The following is a 22,865-nucleotide window of genomic DNA, read 5'->3' as shown; positions in this document are numbered from 1 at the left end:
GTGCGTCTATATGGCCTAATTATGTTTAGCAACCAAGAGGTAGGCAACATCATCCACACTTTAACGATGAACACGTTGGGGGTCAAAAGCCTTGCATTAGTGCGTCGCAGAAAGCACGCATGGGAGAAGTTTCTGGAACCCAAGTGTCTTCAGCTGTAAGCTCAGCGCCGTTGTCCTTGTATGTTGCTGACTCAGCAAAACTAGCTTGTGTTATGTGACTTGGTCAATAGTGCTATGCAATATAGGGTCGTCCGGACAAATAACGAAATTGTCTAAGATCAGTTTCAATTAAGGAAGGAACACTGGCGTGGGAAGGGGTCCTACTGACCTGGTAATTCAAGTCATACCCCCCAAGACCCCTCCCCCCTCCCCCCCCACATATCTGTTGCACGACCTCCCCCAAGTTCCTTGGCGTCCGTGAACCCCAGGTGGCTCATCTCTGAGATGAGGACGACAAGCCTACCTACCGAGTGGCCATGGGGACTACATGGGGAAAGGAAACAAGAGCCCGGATGGAGCAACCCCCTGGAACGCCTGACCAGGCCCTGATTTGCACCACGTGACGGCAGCTCAAGGAGGAAGGCAGGCAGTGGGGACGGGGAATGCGGCCCTCAGCTGTGATGCGATCATCAACGTCCCGGGTGAATTCCGGCCAGAAGCTTTCCCCTCGGCACTTCCACTTCTTTGATAAATATTATCATGCAAGGAGCTACTTCTGTCAAGCACTGCATAACTACGAAGTAACCGGACTGTATTTAGATCCAAATTCTTTCCTCTTAAGAACACCGTGGAAACACACACAGGAATGGAAAACCCACAGGAACTACAGACCTAAATCTCCTTTCCTCACAAGGATTACCCTGTTGAGCTCAGGGCATACCGGGAGGGAAAGTTCCTTGAGCATCCGCAGACACCTCAATTTGATCTGTGCAGCCTGCCCTGCTGTATTACTCTCCACCAGACGTTGATGAAACGACCAGAGCCTGTCTCCTCTCGGGGGATGGATGAAAGCCACGAGTCTCCTGGACCGCTCCAGCATTTGGATGCAGAACGCTGCATGCGGTTTTTCATTTAGAGAAGGGGAAACATTTTCCTCTCTCTGGGACTGCTGAACACAAACTCCAAAATTTTCCACTCTCCCCAGAAGTCACGGAAGCCAACTTCTCCGTTTGATTCAATCCAATGAATATTTAGGGAGCAACGGCTCTGCGGGAGGCCCCGGGCCAGGAGCTGCCAGGGATTCAAAAAAGACAGACACGGCAACCGATCCGGGTACAGGGCTTAATAGGGCCTCACCGAGCCCCGCTTCGCACACTAGCTTGTGTGGCTCGCACAGTGCAGTCACTCGCGTGATGGTGATGATGACGGCGATGACGATCTCCCGGTAGGAATGACAGGAGGGTCGGAGAAGAAGAGTCATGTCAGCAAAGACACAGAGCCACTTGGCGGGAGAGCAGGGCCACGAGACCGGATGTGGCGGCTGAATCGAAGGCACCGTCCTTCCGCGCCCATGCTGCTCCTTGTGAGCTCATGCTGCGGCCAGCCCCCTCCCAGGCCCCTCTTGCTGGGGTGGGGCACCGCTCCATAAGCTTGCACTATCTGCACCCTGAGACAAACTGCCCATTTAGAGAGGGCAGAGACATTGGTCCTGGTCTTCAGAATCGTCCAATCCTGGTCTCTCCTCACAGGTCGCCCTTCTCACCAGTCTTGGGGTGGGCTCTCGTGTTTGTGAGCTCCCTGCAAACCAATTCAAACCCCCCCACCCCAGGTACTGCTCCGAGCCCTGTTCTAGGGAGAGCATCTAGCATGTTCTAGGGAGAGCATCTAGCATGGAGGATGGCGTCAGGACATCGGACAGCTCCATCCTGGGCTGCGGGGCTGATTTGCACGTGCTTGTACCTGCCGAAGGTTCCAGACCATAGGTCCTTGTCCCATGCGATGATGGACCACAGGAACAAGAGGCGCAAGGAATGTCATTAGTCATCTAGAGCCTGCGGTGCTTACTCATGGGTCTTCCTTCCTGTCTCCTTCATTCAAACAGGGGATCAGCCGTGTACGTCCATCCCTCCACCTCCAGCATTAATATTTCCCCAAAATGTTTAAGGTTTCTTCCCCCTGCCCCCCCCCCCACATTCATCATAAGAAAATCCACATAAGGGGGAGGATCCAGAGTGAGAGGTTAAGAAGGTTGCCTCAGGGTGAAGCAGGGCTGGGCACTGCCAGCTTCTTATTCCTTCGTGGGGGCCATGGAGGAGATAATCCTCCTGTACATATTTCAGGGGAGGTACCGCTATATTGTGCACTCACGGGCTTGACAGTCAGACACATCTGGGTTCAAGGGTCAAGTTCTCTTCTTAAAAGCTGTGGGACTGCACAGTCCACTCAGTATCTCTGCACCAAGGTCTTCATCGTCAAAACAGAAAGAACGCCTTCACCCTCGCAGATCTAACGTGCGTATGTTTGCACATAAAAACATACTAGAGTATAGGGGTGCCTGGGTGGCCCGGTTGGCTGAGCGTCTGACTCTGGGTTTTATCTCCGGTCATGAACTCTGGGTCATGAGCTCAAGCCCCACACTGGGTTCTGTGTTTGGTGGAGAGCCTGCTCGAGATTCTCTCTCTCCCTCTGCCCCTTCCCCTTGGCACACGTGCATGCTCTCTCTCTCCAAAGTAAATAAGCAGATCTTGGGTATATACACCACAGTACAGACTTGCAGCACTTGGCACTTACAGATCTGAAACGCACGTAGGCACTGAGATCCAAGCATGGGAGCACACGGTGCGACCTGTCTTTTCTACTGTAAATCTCCCAACAGTTATCATAATGGTGAGGAGCTCTGGAAACCAAAGCTTGGGAGATTAAGCAAGACATCCAAGGTTACAGAAACAGAAGGTAGCTCTTCTGACCTGGACTTTTTGGTATGAAATTGCTCTAATTGTACTGGGCTTAAACATTTGCGAGATTTCTTCTGGTTTTACCCCCCAAAAGCCATACACACTTCTCTTAATGAGGCATAGACTCCATTGGATTCCTATAAATTTGATTTATGGACATTTCAAAATAAGAGTGGTGTTATTTCCTTCGATAAAATACAGTCACTTGAAAGGGGAGCATGTTGCCAGGAAGAGCATGGTGAAGTCACTGTCCTGTGGAGTTGACTGTATGCTCATTAATTATCCTTAGTATCTGAACTCCACCACAGACTGGTCAAAGAGTCCCTTTAAATGTCCTCTTCCCAAATGTTTATTTATACATCACTAAATTTGTTAACAGTGGAGAACCCAAAGGCTTATGCTTTCCCAGCCACAGCAAAGTCAGTTTGAATCAGAGATGTCTGAGAATCAAATATGCATTGGAAAAGATTCACCCAGCACTGCGACGTCCAATCCTCTTACTCTGTTATACCTAAAAGGAAACTAAGGGGTACTAGGCTGGCTTAGTTGGTAGAGTGTGCAACTCTTGATGTCGGGGTTATGAGTTCAAGACCCACATTGGGACTGGAGTCTACTTAAAACAAAATAAAACAAAACAAAAAGAAACCTAAAACACCAGACTGCCCACCAGAAACCCCAGTCACGGCCTGTTTTGGACCGGGGCCTTCAAAGGTGGGCTTGCTGGGTTTCAGGTCCAGCTCCACACTTGGGAACTGCCTAATGGAAATATCACTTGACAGGCTTCATTCAGTTTGCCCTCGTGCACAATGCTGACACCAGCACCTATGACCCAGGGGGACGGGACCAGCTTCTGCAACACCACAGAGCTCAGAGGGAAAAACCACTTTTTTCCAGACCCAGAGGTGTTCCGAGCAGATCCCAGACTGGTAGTGTGACTTACCGGAGCTCCTGGTGGCCCAGGTGGGCCCTGGTGACCCCGAGGTCCCGGAGCTCCCTGGAAACAGAAGCCAAACACGCATTAGCCACGGCTCCCCCTTCTCCATGACTCACGACCCTTTGCTGACTTGGAGTCTACATCCAGAGTTCCCAAAAGGGACCCAGAGATATAGGAGGGGGAATCTGTGTTCCTGATGGAAAATCAAATTGACCCATGTCTGGGAGGCTCCATCTGAGCTCCACAAGTGGCTGTGACCCCATGGCTATGGTCTTTCTATCCCTTTCTATCCCTGCTCCCACGTGGGGAGGACCCGCATTCCTCCTTACCTGCTCACCCTTCAGGCCCTCTCTCTGCACCTGTGGGACAAATGGTGGGTCAGCAAAGGTGGTGGTGTTTTCTCCATAGTCATTCCCGTCTCCTCCATCAGGGTATTCACACAGAATGCCATAATACAGCAATTCCTGACTTTTCCCTGATTTCACCCCACCTTGAGTGTTGAAAGCCTGTATCCAGCTCATGGGGTCAGAAGAGTACCCGCTCATTTTCAGAGGCAAGGACTCTTGCAAATACAAAATCGCATCAGCTCAGGAGCCTGAGGCCCCTCCCCCAGGAATGCCCACGCACTTACCACCGAGCCAGGTAGGCCGGGAGGTCCCGCCGGCCCCACGTCACCCTGTGCAGAAATGACAAACATTTCATCGGCGTGCTTCCCGCCCCCCTCCTCTGCTGGTGCCCACCCGTCCGTGGCCCCTGCTTATCCACGCAAGCCCGTGGGACCACCTCCTCCTCCGAGCTCTGCCCTCCGTGGCCACCAGGTTGGCTCTACCTCCACCTGGTGACAGATTTTCTCAGATTCTCTGTGTCAGGATCACAGGGGCATTGTTTTCTCTTTTGTGCTGGGTCAGGGCCTACACCTGGAGGGGGCCGTCACAGCCATTTCCTGCTTGAGAGCAGCTCCTGGTCCTCTATTCTGTGAGTACCTGCCTGCCCCAGGCACCGCATCAGACCGGGCCATGGGGGGGGGGTCATTCCCCCTGACGGCGCATCCTTTGTGCAAGTCCCTGGCCCAGCACGTGGTCAGCATTTAGTGTTTATCAAGTAAGTCACACAGATGCTGGGATCACTCCCATCCGTCTACACTAAATTATGAAGTACAAAAGACTTGTTTTGTGTCCCGGTCACCTGGCCCATGACGGCTGTGGGTGCATCAGATTTCCGTGCTGTGAGGTCCATCCTGGTTCTAACGGGGCAACTCTGTTGACGGCACAATAGGAAACTCTTCGCTGCTCTCTCTCTCACATCCCATCCCTAAACCAGGGCACGACTTGCAGCCAATGTCCCTACACATGGCTTGGGGACACCACTTTTCATTTTCCCTCGAGGCTAGCTCAGGGCGCACGGGGAAGCATGAGAAGACGAGTGTTGAATAAGCTGGCAAAGAAGGACGGAGTCACTGGAGAAAGACGAAAGCATCTCTTAAATCCCAACGCAGAGGTGTGAGAATGAGCGGTTCCAGGCACGGACGTTGTCCTGTGTTACATTCGAGGTCCTAGTCTATGGACAGACCAGGATTTCCCTGGCACTGAACCACCCCACGGTCCCCGCTGGCTGCCCAAGACTCCGAAAAGCATCTCTGTTTACTTAGCAGCAGGCATCTTCCTAAGATCACAACTAAATGTTCTTTTAATAGACTTTATCTTAGAGCGGTTTTGGCTGTGCGTCCAAACGGAGGGGAAGGGACAGAGTTACTGAGTGTCAACCTTCCTCATTCTCTCCACCTCTTTGTCTCGCACATACAGTAACACGCCCTGCCTCAGACATCTTTCCATTCTAGTTTTTTCTTTCCAAGGCACCATTCCCCACCCCCCCCACAAGCACACAAACACACACATGCTCACACAGGGCAATTTTTACCATTGTGTGTCCTTTTCAGGTGCTTCTGTGACATATACACATGACAGTGTCCAGGCCCTCAGACCCCAGCTGGCTCATCTCCTCTCCATTTCTCCATGAACATCTCTGAATCAACCCTCTGAGCATGATTACATTTTCCCTATGTGCCCACAAACCTTAATATTTTGCTAATACAATGGTTAGAAGCCGTTCTGAGCTCTACTGTAATTTCTGTGTGGCTATCTTATTTTATATTATATAAACAAATAGGAAAGAGAGATACTTTGTCATAGATGGGTGCATCATGAATCTATTGGGGTTCATGACCGCATCCCCTTTCTTTTATTTCCACTATGCCTCACGGCCACATTTACTTTTGCTGCATTTATTGTTGTATAAATAAATAATGATCACCATCATTATTACAGCACAGAAGCAAATTTTCCATGACACTCAAGAAATTCATCAATACAGGCTTTCTCATTGACTCAGGTCATTTTACAGAACAGGAGAGCCAATGTTCTGACACGTGAAATCACTCTTAAAGGAGGCTAAGATCCTGTAGTTCATCCACAGTAACTGTGTGCATGTGGCTAGTAGATGTTGGAGGCTTTCCACCCACCTGGCCTTGTGGGAAGGACTTCGATTCAAGCTCCTCCCCTCCGAGCCTCTTTCCTATCATAGAGACAAGGAGACCAAAGCTCAGGGATCCGTAATAACTCGTTCAAGGTCAAAAAGCTAGTAAGTAGTAGAACCAACTGTCTGTCCTCGAGTCATTTCTTTGCATGACATAAGTGACACATTTTTGCAATGGTCCTTTTAGCTGTTGTGGTAGGCAGCTTCCCAGATGGCCCCCTGTAGCCCCTGCCTCCTTGTGGGGACCTCCCATCAGGTATCAGTCCTAGACTATGGGACCAACAGCACACAGCAGGAGGGACGCTGCGTGGCCTCTGAGATGAGGTTACGAACATACGGTGGCTTCCATGGGGACCCCCCCCTCCAAACCTCAGGTCACTCAAGACCCTTGACCAGGATGACCCACCCACGTGTACACCGTGTTCCTAGATCTTGGCTTCGGAGACATCGTGAGACCTGGAGATTGTTGCTTTACACTTCTAAGGTTCGGGAAGACTGTCACGAGCCAACACATAACTGACACCAGCTGGGGGTCTTAGCCGGGCACGAACAGTGTCACCCCCGACACGGGGATCTGCGGTGAGCCACTGGGCAGGCAAACAGATCTGCAGGCCTTGCTACAAGGCCCCTCTGGGGTCTCAAACAAGGCACCTTACTTTTCTGGGCCCCTGTTCTCTCATCTGTAAAGTGAGACCAGCTCTGTGGTCCCGACGACTCACTCAGATTGTAAAGTAGCCGAGACTTGTCTCCCTGACGTTCACTTCGACTGCCTTGACAGGCATCCCATCGCCTGAGCAGTGATCCAAATACCACCATGACCCCGTGACCTTGTCTTAGCACTTCTGCTGCGCTCATCATAATAAGCACTAATTCGGCTGTTGCCCAAACTGAGGGGGCCAAAAACATCTATAAATGAGGTGGAAGTTTGGATCTCCCTCTCTCTCTCTCCGTCTCTCTCTCTCACACACACACACACACGCACACGCACACGCATGCGATAGCAGAAGTCACCGACATCCAAACTTCAAGGATCGTTCCCTCTTAGTGACTCAAAATAAACGCCTTATTTTAGAATTTAGCATCCCCTGTCAAGGAACTGTGAGAATATATTAAAATCCTGATGCCAAGATAATATAACAATATAAATCTCAACTCTAAAAATACTTGGGAGAGAGAATAGTCCAGCTCGGAACCCAAGCCCGAGTGAGCAAGTCTGGAAGACATCCATGCCCGCCGCCGCCACCCCACGGCACCCCACGGCACCCCACGGCACCCCACGGCGACTTTCTCTGGCCTGTGGGCCCGTGTGTTCCTTGACAACTCGTACTCTGCCTGCTCCCACAGAGAGCAGGGCCGACCTCCTCTCCTCCTCTGTTCTCCAGCATCGCCGGGGCTGGTGGACGTCAGGCAGTGACCTCCGCCTGAGCTCTGCAGAGTGACCCTGAGTCCAGGTGGTGCTCCCCGGGCTGCACTTGCCTTCGTCTCCCTGGATTCCTCCTCCCCCCTCCCCGGCTGTTCCCAAACCTAATGCCCGATGTCCTTCCTAGGGGCCTGTCGAAGAATCTGGAACTCGTGCTCTGGCCCTCCTCTTAGAACCTAGGACCCACCGCACCTTCTCAGGTCTCCCTGCCACCCGGAACACTCTGGAAGGCTATTATCTTCACACACATTTTCCAAGCACTTCAGAATTTGCCAAGACTCTTCACATGGGTTTTTTTCCACTGAGATACAGAAATTCTAAGCAGCAAATTTATTGAGTTAAGCCTTCTTGAGAGAATGTTCTAAAGGAGATGGCCAGTATGATGAGATGCAATCTTTATTCTGTTTATGAAAGATCTAGTACATTTTCAGAATTATGATTCTGGTTAAAAAAAAAAACACATTTTTTAAAATGCTGCAGAGAACAGAGAAGGAGAAATGGAGGAAGAGGAGGAGGAGACTGAGTGTGTTTGGTATTTACTCACAGCCTGCCCTAGTCCAGGAGGCAATTTAGGTAGCAAAATATTTTAATATGTCTGGATATTATATAACAGGGATTTTTTGTTTTGTTTTTAAGTGGATTTTTATTCCTCAAAGTAGAAAAACAAAATTTAAATAAAATAACCAGAAATTTCTTGGGAGCGGAGTTTCTGCTCATCACCTCACTCTGTACTTTGTTCCCAGATCCCCAGCCTGGGCCCCTCGCTTCCCCGGGGGCCCCAGGCACCCGCCTGCCCAGAGCCCAGAGCCCTTCTTGCCCCGGACCTGGCTTACCTTCTGTCCCTGGGGTCCAGCCACGCCAGGAGGGCCAGGTCTCCCCTGGAGGAAGGAAAGGGGGGACTGTCAGTGGCAGTGAGTAGAGAAGGAAAAGGTTGGGGACATGCAGCCCCAAAACTGTCATCTGCCTTTGCCCCAGAAGAGCAGACCACACTCCGGACAGTGCTTCTTGCTAGAAAACTCTCTCTCAGTGACTCCCAAACGCCACATCCCGTGGTCTGCTCCGGACTCAGCCCATACTGTGGTACGGGGCACCCATTCTGAGGGACGAGGACTGCTTCCCGAAGGGTACAGGGGATGTGTCAGGAGAGATTCCTGGCAAGAGGCAGGAAGCAGGCACCCCCAACCCGCCGGGTGTCACGTGGACCCCTCAGAGGGTGCTGAGGACCAGGGAGGTCCCCAGGGCCAAGGAAGAAGGGACAGGGCTGCCTGGACTCTGGGCCAGGATCAGTTCGTGCTTCAGAAAAAACCAAGGACCCGGCGGGCTGGTGTAGGAGATGCCGGAAGATGAGCCCGCCTCCTCCTCAAGGTTCCCGCGGGGAAGCCTTCCACAGGGCTCCCCGGGGAGAGCCAGTCGGGGAAAGCTCCCATTGGAGGGGAAGTCAGGAGGCACCCCGAGCCATCCCACCCTGAGGGCCCTACTGTGAGTCTCCTCCTAAGAGGAGGAAGATAGTGTTCACCCCCTTGCAAAAGACTTTCTCAGGAATTCACCCTAAAGGCAAAGGTGTGCTCAGGGACATAGGCACGAGCTCTCTCCCTTCCTTTCTTCCTGTAAACAGCCATGATCCGAACAGACCCAATGTCCCCGCAGCGGGGGACACCCTCCATGAGGTCACTGCTCCCCGGCTTCTGCACACCCTGCCCTGCTGCGTCCACACCCTCAGTGTGTTACTACGGGCCGGCTCCGTGCCGTGCTGCCGGTCCCCTGTGCTCTGGGCCGTCACCACCTGGAGACGTCCAGGGTCAGGACTCAGCCCCAGCGCAGGGCAGCATACAATAAATACGGATACGTGATCGCTTTCAGGCCACAGAACAAGACGCGGTCATCTGAGTCCCGTCCCTGGTGAATACTTAAGAAGACGGTTATACGTCTATGCCATCAGGTTAAGGGAAGGCACTAAGACATAAGGAGGTATCAGTACAGTGTGTTAAGCGCCAACGTTTTGGAGTGATGGGATTATCCATGCATGTAATTTGTATTAATATAATACATTGAAATTAATACACTGAAATGAATTTATATATCAAGTACAATTAATTAATATACTTCATCTAAAAGCTATCAATATGAATGTGTGAATTGGCTAATATATTAACGTATTAAGTCATAGTGACACAAGTATTTTCCAAGCTGTCTTCACGCAGATGTAGAATTTTAGGTTTTATTTAGCTTTAGCCATTTAAATATTTAGATGTAGTTGATTTTATGGATCACACATTCCCATGGTTCAACATGGATGTGCATAAAAATCCCTTTCCGGCTTCATCGGCCAGAGGAAACGAATGAAGAAAGCAGGTTATCGGTTCCCTGGGCGTCGTCCCATAGAGAGCACGCGTCCCCGTAAGTCCCGGAGTCCAGTTTCCACACCACTCTATGCTTGCCTGTGCTTTCCGCTCAACCACAGAGCTCACGGAACATCCCTACCGTGCCTTGGAGTCTCATCGATTTCCAAGGCTTCACGTTATTTCCCTGTAGTTCACACCCTGATGTGTCGACCAGCTCCTTACTGACGAGCTTCTGGGTTGCTTGGAATCTTTTACTCTTACAGAAGTGTCTGCGGTGTGAACACATCCTTGTATGTCCTTGCATCTTTGCATGTCATCCACGGAACGGACTGAAAGGGGTGTGTTCTCTGCGATTCCCACACCCTGGTAGGTAGGGGTCTGGTCCCCAGACCTCCCGGAGCCTCCAGCTGAGCCAGAGATCAAGGCAATCAGGCCCCTGTGTCAGGCTCCTGTCCTCCAGTAAAGCCGAGTCCACCAGACCCAATGCCCCCTCACCTGCTCTCCTATCTCCCCACGCTTCCCAGGGAATCCATCCAGGCCTCGCTCCCCCTGGAAAGAGAAAGGCAAGGAAGAGATGAGGACAAAGGGGCATCTTTGTAGTCAGTGCCGGGATATGCAAAGGCCCGTAGTGTCCGACTGTGCTAACCTTTACTATCTGGCATACTAGATACCAGAGAGCTAAACACACACACACACACACACACACACACACACACACACACACACACACCAGCCTAGAATTTATGTACTGTGAAGCAACGCACATACCTCAAAGGTCAGAGAAACTAGATTCCTAAATCTACTTTGGCTTTCCCAAATCAGTGACCGAGGCCAGGCCACGTAGCCTCTCGGAACCACGCCGTCTCTTCATCTCATGGGGTCAAACAAAGTAATGGACTCCTGGGGTTTGTAATGCAGTTCCTAAAACCATGAGCACACTTCCCCATCGCCCGTTCATCCACTGGATACGTGTGAATATCCGCTACATTCCCAGTGCTTGGGATTAAAAAGTCATTGCCGGCTAACGGTAAGCGATCATCCACACATCCCGCCAATGCCCACCCATCCATCTGCTTGTGCTCAGAGCTGGGCTTGTCTCTCTCAGCTCTGTGATCCCGGACAAGTCACTTCACCTCCGAGCCTGTTTGTGTGGACCATCTGTCCTGCGGATGGTGATAATCCCTTCCTGGGAAACACCTGGGGCTAAGGAATGCGATACCCTATCTGAAACACCTGCTTATGATGGGCCGGGAGCAGGTGCCGCCATCTTTCTCCCAGCCCACCACTGTTTTCTCGAGCCAAAGTCCCTAGAGGTCAGTGTGGTCCTCTCCCGGCCAGTGGCCTTGTCTGGTGTCCCCAGCTGTCCTCCCTAAGAACTTGGTTGCTGGAGAAAGGTGACTCCTGCAGGGGGGCCCACGCTACTATGAACGGTCTATTACGTGCCACTCCGTCAGCCCTGGCTTCCTTCTCTGAGTCCCCCCAGCACAGCGTCTTCTCTTGTTTCCACGTCCTGTCCCACTGTTCCCTCTGCTGGGCTTCTCAGCACCCTTTCGGGCTCAAGCCAACGTCCTCTCTTCGGCTTTTTAATCCACATCAGAGGCCCATATTTCTCCAGGATGTCTCATCTTGCTTCCCTCGCTCCTGCTCACTCGATTTGCCTCTGACCTGTGTCGCCAACCCTCTGGCTCACGGGAGGACGTGAGGTGTGTTCACTCTTCCCCTGAGGGTGCCCCAGTGCCCAGCCCGGAGACACAGTGTGGCCTGAGCTGACCTTTACTAAGTGACCAGACGACTGCCCATGAAAGTCAGTTTGACTCTGTTTCTCCATAACTTTATCTTTTAGGTTGGTCCTTCTCTGCCTTTTTTTTTTTTTTTTTAAGTTTGGTGCGTCTTTTAGGATGTTGTTTTTCTTTGAATGATTGAAGGCTCTTGGTCTGCTGCTCCCTTCCTGCGTTAGCCTCGAGCACCTGCTTGCGGGTGCCGAACCACTTCACAGGAGACCACGGCCAGAGACCACGGGGCCAGGGGATTCCTGATGGGTGGGAGCATCCGTTTTTCTATTGGTCTGGAGGCTTCCATTCCCTCTGGGAGGTGCTGGCCACTTGTTCTCTCTCTCACTCTGGGGGCAAACACCAACGCTTCCCACTGGCCAGTTCAAGCAGAGGTCAGTCCCCCAGTTCAGCTGCTCCAAGCAAGCCCCAATACCCACCGACAGCCGACCCAGGCCCCCTGCCGCCCACAGCCGTGGGTAGGAACCTGGGGCTCCTTCTAGCCTCTCCTGGCTCCACAGTTCGTCCTTTCCTTCCTACATCTATGTACACTCGCGAATACCTGCCTTCTGCCTTTCAGAAATTATTTCAAAAATTCTAGAACAATGATGGCCACATTTCTGTTTTTTAATAATTCTCTAAAACTGTCTTTTCATTCCATGAGTTTTGGGTGAATAGAGAGGATGTTTCTCTGCATTTTTTTCTCTCTGCCAACCAGTTCCACATCTGTTAGCAACATTCTCTTCCTCCACATGCACCACGAGCCTGGCGGGAGGGAGGGTTAACAGCAGATGCGGAAACGGAGGCCCAGGTGGAAAGCCACTCAACCCCAGTGGGACATGCTTGCACAGGCACCAGAACCCGGGTTTCTGGACCCTTCTTCCTCTATTTCTATTACCCACAGGGCCTGTGGGTCTCTTTCAACGAGCTGGCAAGGTCTAGGAACCCATGGAATCTGATGCCTTCCCTTTATAGGTGAGGAAACCGACCTTAGGGGTATATCTAGACCAGGGTCACAGAGAACCTTTGTGATGGGGGCAGCATTTTGATTGAAGACAAGAACACTTGACATCCCTGAACTTTCCTTAGAGAGGGTCAGCCCACTACACGTCACTCCTGAAAGGGGCATGTCCCCAGGATTCAGAAAAAAAAAAAAAAAAGAATCATGTTGACTGTGTACAATTTCACAAGGTCTACCTCAGAGGAGAGGGCTCTACCTGTTGCCCGAGCCCCATTTCTTACACCCTGGCATCTGACCAAGACCTGTGAGGCCCGGAAGCAAGAGGACTCCCAAAGGACAGCTGCAGGTGCACAGCCAGCGTCAGCCACCTGTGTCCCTGGCCAGCAGGCGGAGAGTGGGGCCAGCTGGGACACAGCTGGAGTGCCGACAGATGTGTGTGCTCCCCGGCGTGGAGGGGTGGTGTGGGAGGCAGAGAATCCCTAGCACAGGGTGGGTGAGGGGAGAGAGAAGCTGAGGAGAGCAGAGACAGAGGCAGACACACAGGAGACAGACATCTACAGAGCAAGGTCTCTAACTGAAATGTCTGCTGAAGGCCACCTGGGGCATGGGGTGCGTCGAAGCAAAAGGGAAGAAGGGGGTCGAAGGCAGAACAGGAAAGAGTAGGTCCCACCAAAAGACCTGGCACTTAGTTTTGTTGTGCTGTTGTCTGTTGATCTCGCTCCCCGCACTGACCACATGAGCACGACAGAGGACAGGGTGTGGACATCTGACCGCCAGCTTGGCTCCCGGCAGGCAGTGGCAGCCGGGGCCCTACGGGGCGGCGGGGGGTGGGGGGCGGCGTGCAGAGGTACCAGCCGCCACAGCCAACCCCAAAACTCGGACTCAAAGCCTGGCTCTCCCACTCCTACGCTGTGTGACCTTGGACCAGTCACTCAACATCTCTGTCACTCAGCTTCCAATCCACAGCTGCCGTGGGGATTGGATGAGCTAATATATGCCAAATGTTTACAACAAGGTGTGGCCCAGGGAAGGTATCAGCTTATAAGCTGGTGAAGCAAAACAGAGGGTCTACATGGGAGGAGAGGGGGGAGGAGAGAAAAATAAGCCAGCAGTAAGGGGCCAGCAGAGAGGAAGCCCACGGGCCAGGAAGGGTGTGATGTGAGCAGGGGACGGGAGGGACGGAGGAGAGGGACAAGCCAGAGTTCAGGGACCAGAGTCCTGATTCCATTTTCCGCCAACGCGGGCTGCTGCCTACAGAGTCGACCCCGCTCTGAGGCTCAGTTTCCTCCCTGCGTTGAAATAGTGAAAAGCGGGAACAGAAGAAAGGCGCTGGAATCCCAAGAGCCCTAGAACCTCGCAGTCCTTAATTGACAGGCAGGCGTGCATGCACGTGAAGGGAAGGCGAAGCCGCCCGTGTCCCGAGCTCCTGCAGGTCCGGGGGGTAGAGGCAAGCTCGGTCTCATTTGGCAGTCTTGTCCTTTCTGTGAGATTAAGTGGGTCCTCCTGGACCCTAGACTCAAAAGCGGACGGTTCACATTCATGGCATCGCCCCCTCCTGGGAAGCTCTGGGCACCCCAGCCCCACATCTCCCGGCTGCAGTTCTGCGCCGCCGACACCAGGGGGAGCGCGCGCCCCATTAAAGCAGAGAGCCCCCCTGGCGGCGGCCCGGAGGCTGCCGTGTTGCCTTGACCTCTCCGGGTGCGGGGGGTGGTGGTGGTGTGCACGTAGGTGTGGGAGGGGCGTGTGGCGTGGGTCTGGTGAGCACTTGTCACGTAAGCCTTCACCATGTGAAAGAGGAAACTTGTCTCGGTGCCCCCGGCACCCAGTGAGGGGTTCGCCAAACACTTGTCACAGTGAGACCTGGTGGGTAACTCCTGTCCCAGGAGGCAGCCGGTTGGGGGGAATGTCTCCCTGACGGCTCTCCTACGTGGAGACGGGGGCCAGTGTCCCCCAGGACGGATCACGGCTTCCGACCCTTGGAAAGTCCCACTCTGTCTTGTTAGCATTTCAGGAGGTCCTCGCAGGGTCCAGGCCCCGTCCTGCCTCTACAACAGACTCACTGGGACTTGTGGAGAGCCCCCGCCTGAGCCAGGCACTACCAGACAGGATGTGAGCTCCTGTGAGCGTCCAGAGCTAGGAGGCGCAGAGCCAGGGTGCAAACCCGTTTCCTCTGAATCCAAATCGGTGTCCTTACCGGCTTCCTGGGGTCGCCGCGTCTGGGCTCCCCTGTCCTCTAGCCGGGGCACAAACCCCGGAGCCTGGGAGTGTGAGCATCTCATCCCCCCAAAGATGTCCTGGGAGCTCCACTTTCCAGACAGAGCGGGGGACCCCCTTGTGGCTCCACGGTGAGCGAGTGGGCGCCTTTCTTTTTTTCTTTTTTTAAAATTTTTTATTTCTTTTCAGCGTAACAGTATTCATTGTTTTTTCACCACACCCAGTGCTCCATGCAATCCGTGCCCTCCCTAATACCCACCACCTGGTTCCCCCAACCTCCCACCCCCCCGCCCCTTCAAAACCCTCAGGTTGTTTTTCAGAGTCCACAGTCTCTCAGGGTTCACCTCCCCTTCCAGTTTCCCTCAAGGGGAGATGGAGAGGAGAAGGGAGTTGAGGGAAGTTGGAAGGCGCCTGTCTTTCTGACTGACTGTCCCTCTGCCCACTGTCCGGAGCTCATGGTCCTGCACAGTCTACTCAGCTCTCCTGCCCCTCAGTTGCCAGGATGCCTGTAGGCCTGCAGGGCCCTACACCTTCTGTGTCTGCACAGATGCCTCCTGCAAGATGCTTCCAGGGAGGACTGTGCCCACTAGGCACCCAGCACCCCACCATGCCGCCGTCGGGAGGCAGGCCCTGTAATGAATGCACACTGGCTCTGTGTGGCCTGGCTCCAAGCTGGGCAAGGCCAGGTGACCGATGGGCCTGTCTCAAAGGGAGATGGAAACTTCCTTCTTGCTGAGGGAAGAAATCAGAGAGGCCTGCGAGAAAATAAACTGTTTTAAGTACCCATCGGATGTAAGAACTGGAAAAGAGCCTGAGGGATGATGCATGGAGTCTGGGCGTCTTGACAGATGGGAAGGGAAGGGTGCAGAGAAGGGACCAGCTCTCCTCAGGGTTGCCCAGAAAGTTAGCGTGGAAGCCAGAAACATACCCAACGTGAGCTAGCGGAGCCCAGGCTCACACTCCCCCACTCTCCCTGTCTCTCCGTCTCTGACCCTCTCTTGCTCCTCGCCCTCCACATGCAGCAAATGTCCCCTGGCACTGTTCTACCCATTTTATAAATACTAACTCAGTGCATGCTCTTGGCAGCCTTATGTAATACAGTTACTCTCAGCATTGACGTTAAATAACGCTCCAAAGGTAACACCGTTTGCAGAGCCCAGGGCTGGAGTCAGGCACAGGCAGGCTGACACCAGAGCCACCATGGAGGGCTTCCCCTGCCAGGATGAGCCACCTGCGGCAGCCTGGAGAGACAGGCCCGTGAGGACACTGGCTGAAAGCCCTCTCCTGGGCCTCACCTGGAGGCCGCCCTCCACTTCTGGAGTTTCCCTGTAAAGTGACAGCTGCAGGGGGCGGGGCTGTGGCCCATCTGCAGAGAGTTCCGGGGAACTTCCCCTGCCCCAGATTTCTGGTAACCCTTCAGGCCTGGTAGGCCATGGAGGGGACAGCCCACGCTGCAAATGACATGCTTCCAGCACCAGCTGTCTGTATAACTGGCCACGTGGCATCAGGAAACAGCCCCTGGGCTCAGTTTCCCCATCTGAAAATAAGGAGAGCTCTCCGGGCTTCTCTGTGGTCATTTCCAAAACAGATCATTTAGGATTTTGGTAGAAATGCACCATTTCTTGGCTGGACAAAAGTCTTAACACAAGACTCCCAACCGCTTGCTGGAAAAGTGAGCCGGTGCTGTCTGGGGAGGAAGCAGTTGCATCCAAGCCGAGGTTTGGCAAGAACAAAGCCCGGGGTATGCACAGACTGACATTCCCCCGAAACGCAGGCGGGGAAAGGAAGGACGTGTGCAAATGTTGGTTACGTGCTGGACACGTTGCTTCTGTTATCTTGTCCAAACTTCCCACGAGCTTTGGGGAAGACACGCACATTTCCCCTCTGCTGAGGAGCAAAGGCTCTTCGTCAGTCCCCCGGCTCTCCCAGCCCGTAAGCGGCAGAGCCGGCTCTCACGAGACTGGCAAAGAGCTCTCAGTTCTGTGCCGCAGCCTTCACGGGTCCCCGGGGGCGTGGCTGGAGCTGCTGCAGCCACGAAGCTCGGAAGAGCATCTTTTGGACAGGGCTACGCTCCTGCTACGGGCCCCCGGCACCTTTGTCTGTGGCATTTCCTGGCTGACATGACGTACCTGAAGCATCCTGTTCCCCATCCCTTCCTGTGGCATCGCCTAAGCCTGAGTGCTAAAATGCACCTTCCAGATCTACCCTGCTCATTCTCCAAAGAAGCCCAAGTTCATCCAACTGCTCGTGAAGCCTTGTGTACCCTGAGATCAATTTTGCTTCCTGCATCGCTCCGCACTGATGACCAGCGCCACACCAACGTGCCCACAGAGGAGGACTGGCCAGGTGCTTGGTGGCAGGTGCCCCCCCAGGGAGTGGGGACCCAGAGATAAATATGGCATGAGTACAGGGCCTGCCCCAGGAGGAGCTTGAGGGAGACGGTAGGGGGAGGCCTGTTTGGAACCCCAGGTCAGAACCCAGGTCTGGTCTCTGTGCCCTCGGGTGACAGCCAAGACAGAACTCTGCCCACCTGGGCTCTTGTCTAGAATCAGCGCTGAGCTCACCGAGCACTCCGACGCCAAGCCTGAGCTCCCCTTTGGCTGGTCTTCGGCCTAGCCCTTCTCCGGGGCTAGTACCCCTGATCCCGCCGCCTCCTCTCTCTCGAGTACCAGCTGCCCATCAAGCCGTGTCACCTTGGGCCCGAATCCCTAGTTATTCCAAATGCCACCTTCAAGTCCCCACAATGTAAAGAAAGAGACAGAGAGCCACAGAAAGGAGATCTGGTACACCAGTGTGCGGGAACATGTTCTTCCTCAAAAGAACCAAGAGATGCAAACCCCGATGACCACGGGGTATACGCGATTTCACGTTTTAAGTTACAATGATTAAAATTTAATCTGCCACCAGAGTTCGTGCTTTGGAGCCTGAGGTGGGACACCTGCCAGCCCTGCCTCCCTTGATTCTGAAGAACCTCCTGGAAAGCAGCGTGGCAGATGCTCCCTGAGCCGTGCACGGGTTCCCATTCTTGCCCTGCTAATCTCACGGCCAGGAAAGCAGCCTAAGGAAGTAAGCCTAAATCTGAAAACTAAATAAATAAATATAGCGGTCAGTTTAAAAATATTCACCCGAGCATTATTCTTAATACTGAAAACCTGGGAACAACTTGAAGTGATCGATAATAGGGGGCAGAACCCATTGATCACTGTCTGTTCATGCACCAGAACGGTGTGCAGACGCTTAAAATGAGTCATGAGTCAAAAAAACTCTACTGCAGCACCGGGCACACATACCACACATGGGGACAACAGGCAGGACAGGCTGAAAAGCCGAAACGATTATGTGTAACTGTGTAAAATGAAATCAGATCTAGAACAAATCCTTCATAAAACGGGCCAACGTGTTCTCATAGTTGCATCGGGATGGCGGAAGTACAGGCTAGTGTTTACTATTTTCCAAATATACCGATATAAAATTAAAATAATAATTTCAAGGCTTCTTGTGAGATGAAACCGCCGAGGACAGAACAGGGGGAGACTCCAAAAACCACCACCCCCCAGCGGCACCCTGAGCCATCGACGACAGGAGCTCACGTGGAGGGGTCCGGTCTGAGGGTCCCCTTGTGGTCAGCTGGTGTATATTACGAAGGGACAGTGACCCCTAGCCCTCCTCAAGCATGCCGGTCCCCGGGGCAGTCTGTGCCTGAGAGTCTCAGTGTGGGCTGGTTCCCAGCGCCTGGTGAGTGAGGCCAAACCTGGGTGCCCACCCCAGCTGTCACCACGTACCCTCTGTTTGGTTTAAGAGGGTAACTGAGGAGCAGAGAAGTCATAGAACACGCCAAGGGAGGGGGAGCCCATGGCAGCAATCGGGACTTTGGGAGTCTCAGCGGGGCTCTGTCAATACCCACCCTCCCATCCCCTGGCCTGGAAACCCCAAACTCTGTGAGGGGCTATGATGCTACAGGAGCTGAGCCCACACCCTCCCACCCAGCGCTGACATTTCGGTGGGAAACATGCGCCCCGTCTGCACCTGCCCTCGTCCACTACATACGCACACACGCCATCACGAACACACCAGCTGTGACCCGGCGCGGGCACCCCACGTGCACTCTCGGGTACCCCAGGCAAGCACAGCGCAGTCCCGGGCCCCTCCTCCCCCTCGCCACGGAAAGCTGCAGTGACGGGTTGAGGCTGATGTAAATACCTTTTCTCCTCGGGCTCCCTTTTCTCCCCGTTCTCCTTGGAGACCCTGAAAGGAGAGGAGAAGAGCAGGGACGCGGCTCAGTCCGGCTTCTCCGTTCGGTAGGTCGAGGGCCCAGGACAGCCTGCCCGGGAATGCGGTGGAGACCTGTCGCCCGGGACTCTGCACAGCGGCCTGTGCTCCCCTCTCAGGTCTGGGGTGCGAGGTGAGCTCCTGGGGCTGGCCTCCCGGCCCGGATTCCCCGGGTCCTCCTGGCTAGGCTTGACCACACCCTGGCCCCTCAGCTTGCCTGGCCAACGGTGGGAATGTGGCTTTGGAATCAGTGCCCCCGGCCACCCAGAACCTGCCGTCCCTTCGTGATGGTGAAGTCCAGATCGTGATATCTGGGTGCCTTTAAGCCCCATTCCTTCCCCTCCCCTGGGGAGAGGGCCCCTGCCCTGTCCTGCCTGCACTCCACCTTCCTCAGAGCTCCCTCCACTCTGTGAGCTGAGCTGTTCAAGTTCCCGCCGAGGTGTGGGCTTCTCTGACCACAGGATCTAAATGCAGTCACCACCCCCGACCCTGCCCACAGCCGCTCTCCCCTTTACCACGCTTTTCTGTCCTCCCAGCACTAAGCCCCGTGTGACACGTTCTCTGCCTCCCCCCAGGAGAATGGGAGCCCCCGAGGGCGGTGCCCTCATCGCTTCAGTATCGCGTCCTCACAGTCTGGAATGTGCCTGCTGCTTGAAGTTTATGGCTGTTTCCTGGATGAATAAATGGCTCAGTGAATGACGGCACCCGTCATTGGTTATCAACACTTGCAGACGTGTTGCCTGCTGGGTCCTGCCCCACCCTGATGTGCGGGAGCGGAGCAGCACACGAATGCACCTGCCCCTTGCCACGTGCAGGGTACGGAGCGAAATTCCAGGGCCACCAGCACCCGTGCACGATCCCTCAGGGGCTCCCGGACAGGCTCGAGGGACAGGCCAACAGCTCGGTGCACCACGCTGCTGGAGGGGCCTGAACGTGTCCTGTGTCACTACAGGAGCTCCCCCTCTCTCCTCTCCTGTCCTGGAGAAAGGACTCTTGGACATTCTGGGCAGAGTATGTTGAAGAGGACGGAGCCTGCCCAAGCCCACTTACTGACTGCGGGAATAATACCTACATCCTTGTCCCCACAGAACAGGCACAGGGCCAGAACCACAGGCCACTATCCCAGAGAGCAGAGACTTTGGGGACCACCCAGGCCCCTGGTGGGAGCTGGACATCCTTGCTGTTTTAATTCCATCCAAGTATCTTGGCCAGACACACACAGATCGCAGGTGTTAAATGCCCCCCAAGGTAATGCAGGCTGCCTTGCTTGAAAATGACCTTTTATACTCCTTCTTTCGTTTGGAGATAATCTCAAAAGCTCTTAATGAGAACCAAAAATAGGGTTGGACCTCCAAGTAGCCACTTTGCTCCTTGCACATGACTGTTCGTCACTTACTTCAAGGGGCATGTGGTTACTGAACCTTCCTCCTGGGTCTGGCACTGTTCTAAGGGCTGGGTCCTCCCTGTACAGACACAGGAGGGGGGCCTGGGTCCCACTCCTTGCAGAAGGGAACAGGACCCCTTCCCAAGGCCTTTACTTACGGGAGCTCCAACGTGTCCAGGAGGCCCAGGGAGCCCAGGTGGTCCTTGGAATCCCTGCGGAACAGTGTTCACAAGAGAGGTGTGGGCAGGAGAAGGAGAGTCAGGGGCGGAGGCAATACCCAGAGATCCCTGCTTCTCCCTGCCCCCCGCTGCCCCTCCTCCACTTAGAGGTCATGCCACCCCCTGCCTCAGAGAGTAGGAGTCCCCGTGATTCTCACCCCCACCCGTCTGTTCAACCTCAAGGAAATGCTAGAGTGTGTCGCCTCTGAGCCATAAGGAGGCCAGTGCAACAATTTCCATTTCCACTCGCCCCGCACCCCGTGGCCTCCCCACGATCCCGCCAGGACGGGTGCCGAGTTTCTGGGCAAGCTGCGTGATTCCTGCCTCTCCTCATTCACACTCTGCCCGACGGCCAGCAGGGCCTGGGCAAGTCCCGACAAGGCCCCAAGCGGTCTGCAGAGCCCTGACACTCCCCTGTTGTCCGCGCCATCGGCTGCTACAGATTTGAAGCAGCTAACGGGGAAATGTCTCTTAAAATCTATTAACATTAGAGGGTGCATTTCCTTAGTCAAAAGTATCCCAATGTTGGTGCTCTGTTCTACTGAAATAAACAGCAGTGTGCAAGAGTAAGTGCTTGTGCGTGCACGCACACACGCGTGTGCACACACACGCATGCACACACATGCACACACACTCGTGCACACACCCCCCACATGCATTTACTGCTGTACTGATTTTAGAGAAAAATGAAATTAGAGACAACATTTAGGGCCATAAATTTAGGGCCACAACATTTAGGGCCATAATACGTAGGTATTAGGTATTAGGAGAATAGTTTGGAAAGATGTAGCTAATCTGTCGTTAAATGAAAGAGATAAACAGCAGAGTTTGGTGTGATTCCCTTTCCGTAAGAATTCAGGAAAAGTCCCCTATGGGAGGACATATACACAGAAGCATGCATGTGGTCATATGGGACGGGTGGGGAGCGAAGTCATGCGCGTCTCCTCTACACCTAAAGCGGTTGGTTTTGCACCAAGACATCCCCTGGGGACATCGGGGGAAAGTGCCACTTACCCGCATGCCCACCTCGCCAGGCAGCCCCGGCTCTCCCGGCTCTCCCGGCTCCCCCTGCACACACAACACAGGGCTGGTCAGAGCCCAGAGCAACACAGGCCCAGGTACACCGGGGCAGCCCAAAGCCTCGGGGGCATCTGCGTTGGGACCTCAAAACCCATCACAGACACAAGGTAACCACCAGGGAAAGGAGACCCAGGGAGATGTCGCATGAACCTAGGAGCTGGTCTTCATTTTAAGGAGCACAGCTCAGCCCCCTCACACCTGCTGCTAGAGGCCAACAGAACTAGATTCAGACACAGCAATGGAGAAAGCAGAGTGACTGGAGTGACAAGGCAGGAATTCTCCCGGAGGAACCTGGCCATCCGGAGGGGGTCGAGAAGGGTCTGCGGAGTATGGAGCCCCCCTTCCTCTCCTGCTCTCCGCCCCAGGCCTCCTGTCCAGGAGTGCTAAAGGCTGCGGACATAGGAGGGGCTCATGTTCAAGGCTCCCACTCTGAACCTGCTCACACGTGCTGGACATCACCAAGGGAACACCTAGAACCGATTTCCCTTTGGGTTCTGGTGAGGAGGACCCCTTTGCCCTGGAGTAGATTGGCCTGCCCAAGTTGATCGCTTTTGGTCTGGGTTTCTGGAACACGTTCCAACTCAGAGGCAGGGAGTGGGGAGGGGGAGTCAGGGAACAGATAGGAGGGAGGCTGGGGGCCCCAATCAGGAGATGGGGTGCTGCTTGGGTCCCATCCTATCGCCACAAGCTATGAACTAGGGACCTGGGCGAGTCCCCTGCTTTGGGCCTGGACTTCATTCCAGGCCTGGGCATTGGGACAGCAAGACCTCCCAAACAGAACTGCTTGTCAACTGAGTGAGAAACTTGCTTCCAAGCACACGCGGGCAGAGCCCGTGGCCACCGCTGCA

General features: G+C 54.0%; 1 protein-coding gene across 1 annotated transcript in view; it reads right to left on the bottom strand.

The window, feature by feature from the left end:
* Positions 1-22,865, bottom strand: part of COL22A1 (collagen type XXII alpha 1 chain) — a gene marked incomplete at its 5' end in the record, with an annotated part of 228,133 nt that overhangs the window by 132,790 nt on the left and 72,478 nt on the right. Inside the window, 8 exons of the mRNA XM_080800193.1 lie at positions 3,835-3,888; positions 4,158-4,187; positions 4,460-4,504; positions 8,614-8,658; positions 10,618-10,671; positions 19,267-19,311; positions 20,878-20,931; positions 21,952-22,005. Of these exons, the coding sequence (XP_080656319.1) occupies positions 3,835-3,888; positions 4,158-4,187; positions 4,460-4,504; positions 8,614-8,658; positions 10,618-10,671; positions 19,267-19,311; positions 20,878-20,931; positions 21,952-22,005 (381 nt within the window). The remainder of the gene's footprint in view (positions 1-3,834; positions 3,889-4,157; positions 4,188-4,459; positions 4,505-8,613; positions 8,659-10,617; positions 10,672-19,266; positions 19,312-20,877; positions 20,932-21,951; positions 22,006-22,865) is intronic.

This window comes from Martes martes, assembly GCF_963455335.1.
Source record: "Martes martes genome assembly, chromosome: 4".
NCBI classification, from domain to species: domain Eukaryota; kingdom Metazoa; phylum Chordata; class Mammalia; order Carnivora; family Mustelidae; genus Martes; species Martes martes.
Note: the sequence above shows the minus strand (reverse complement) of the source record. Positions and strands in the feature narration are given on the sequence as shown.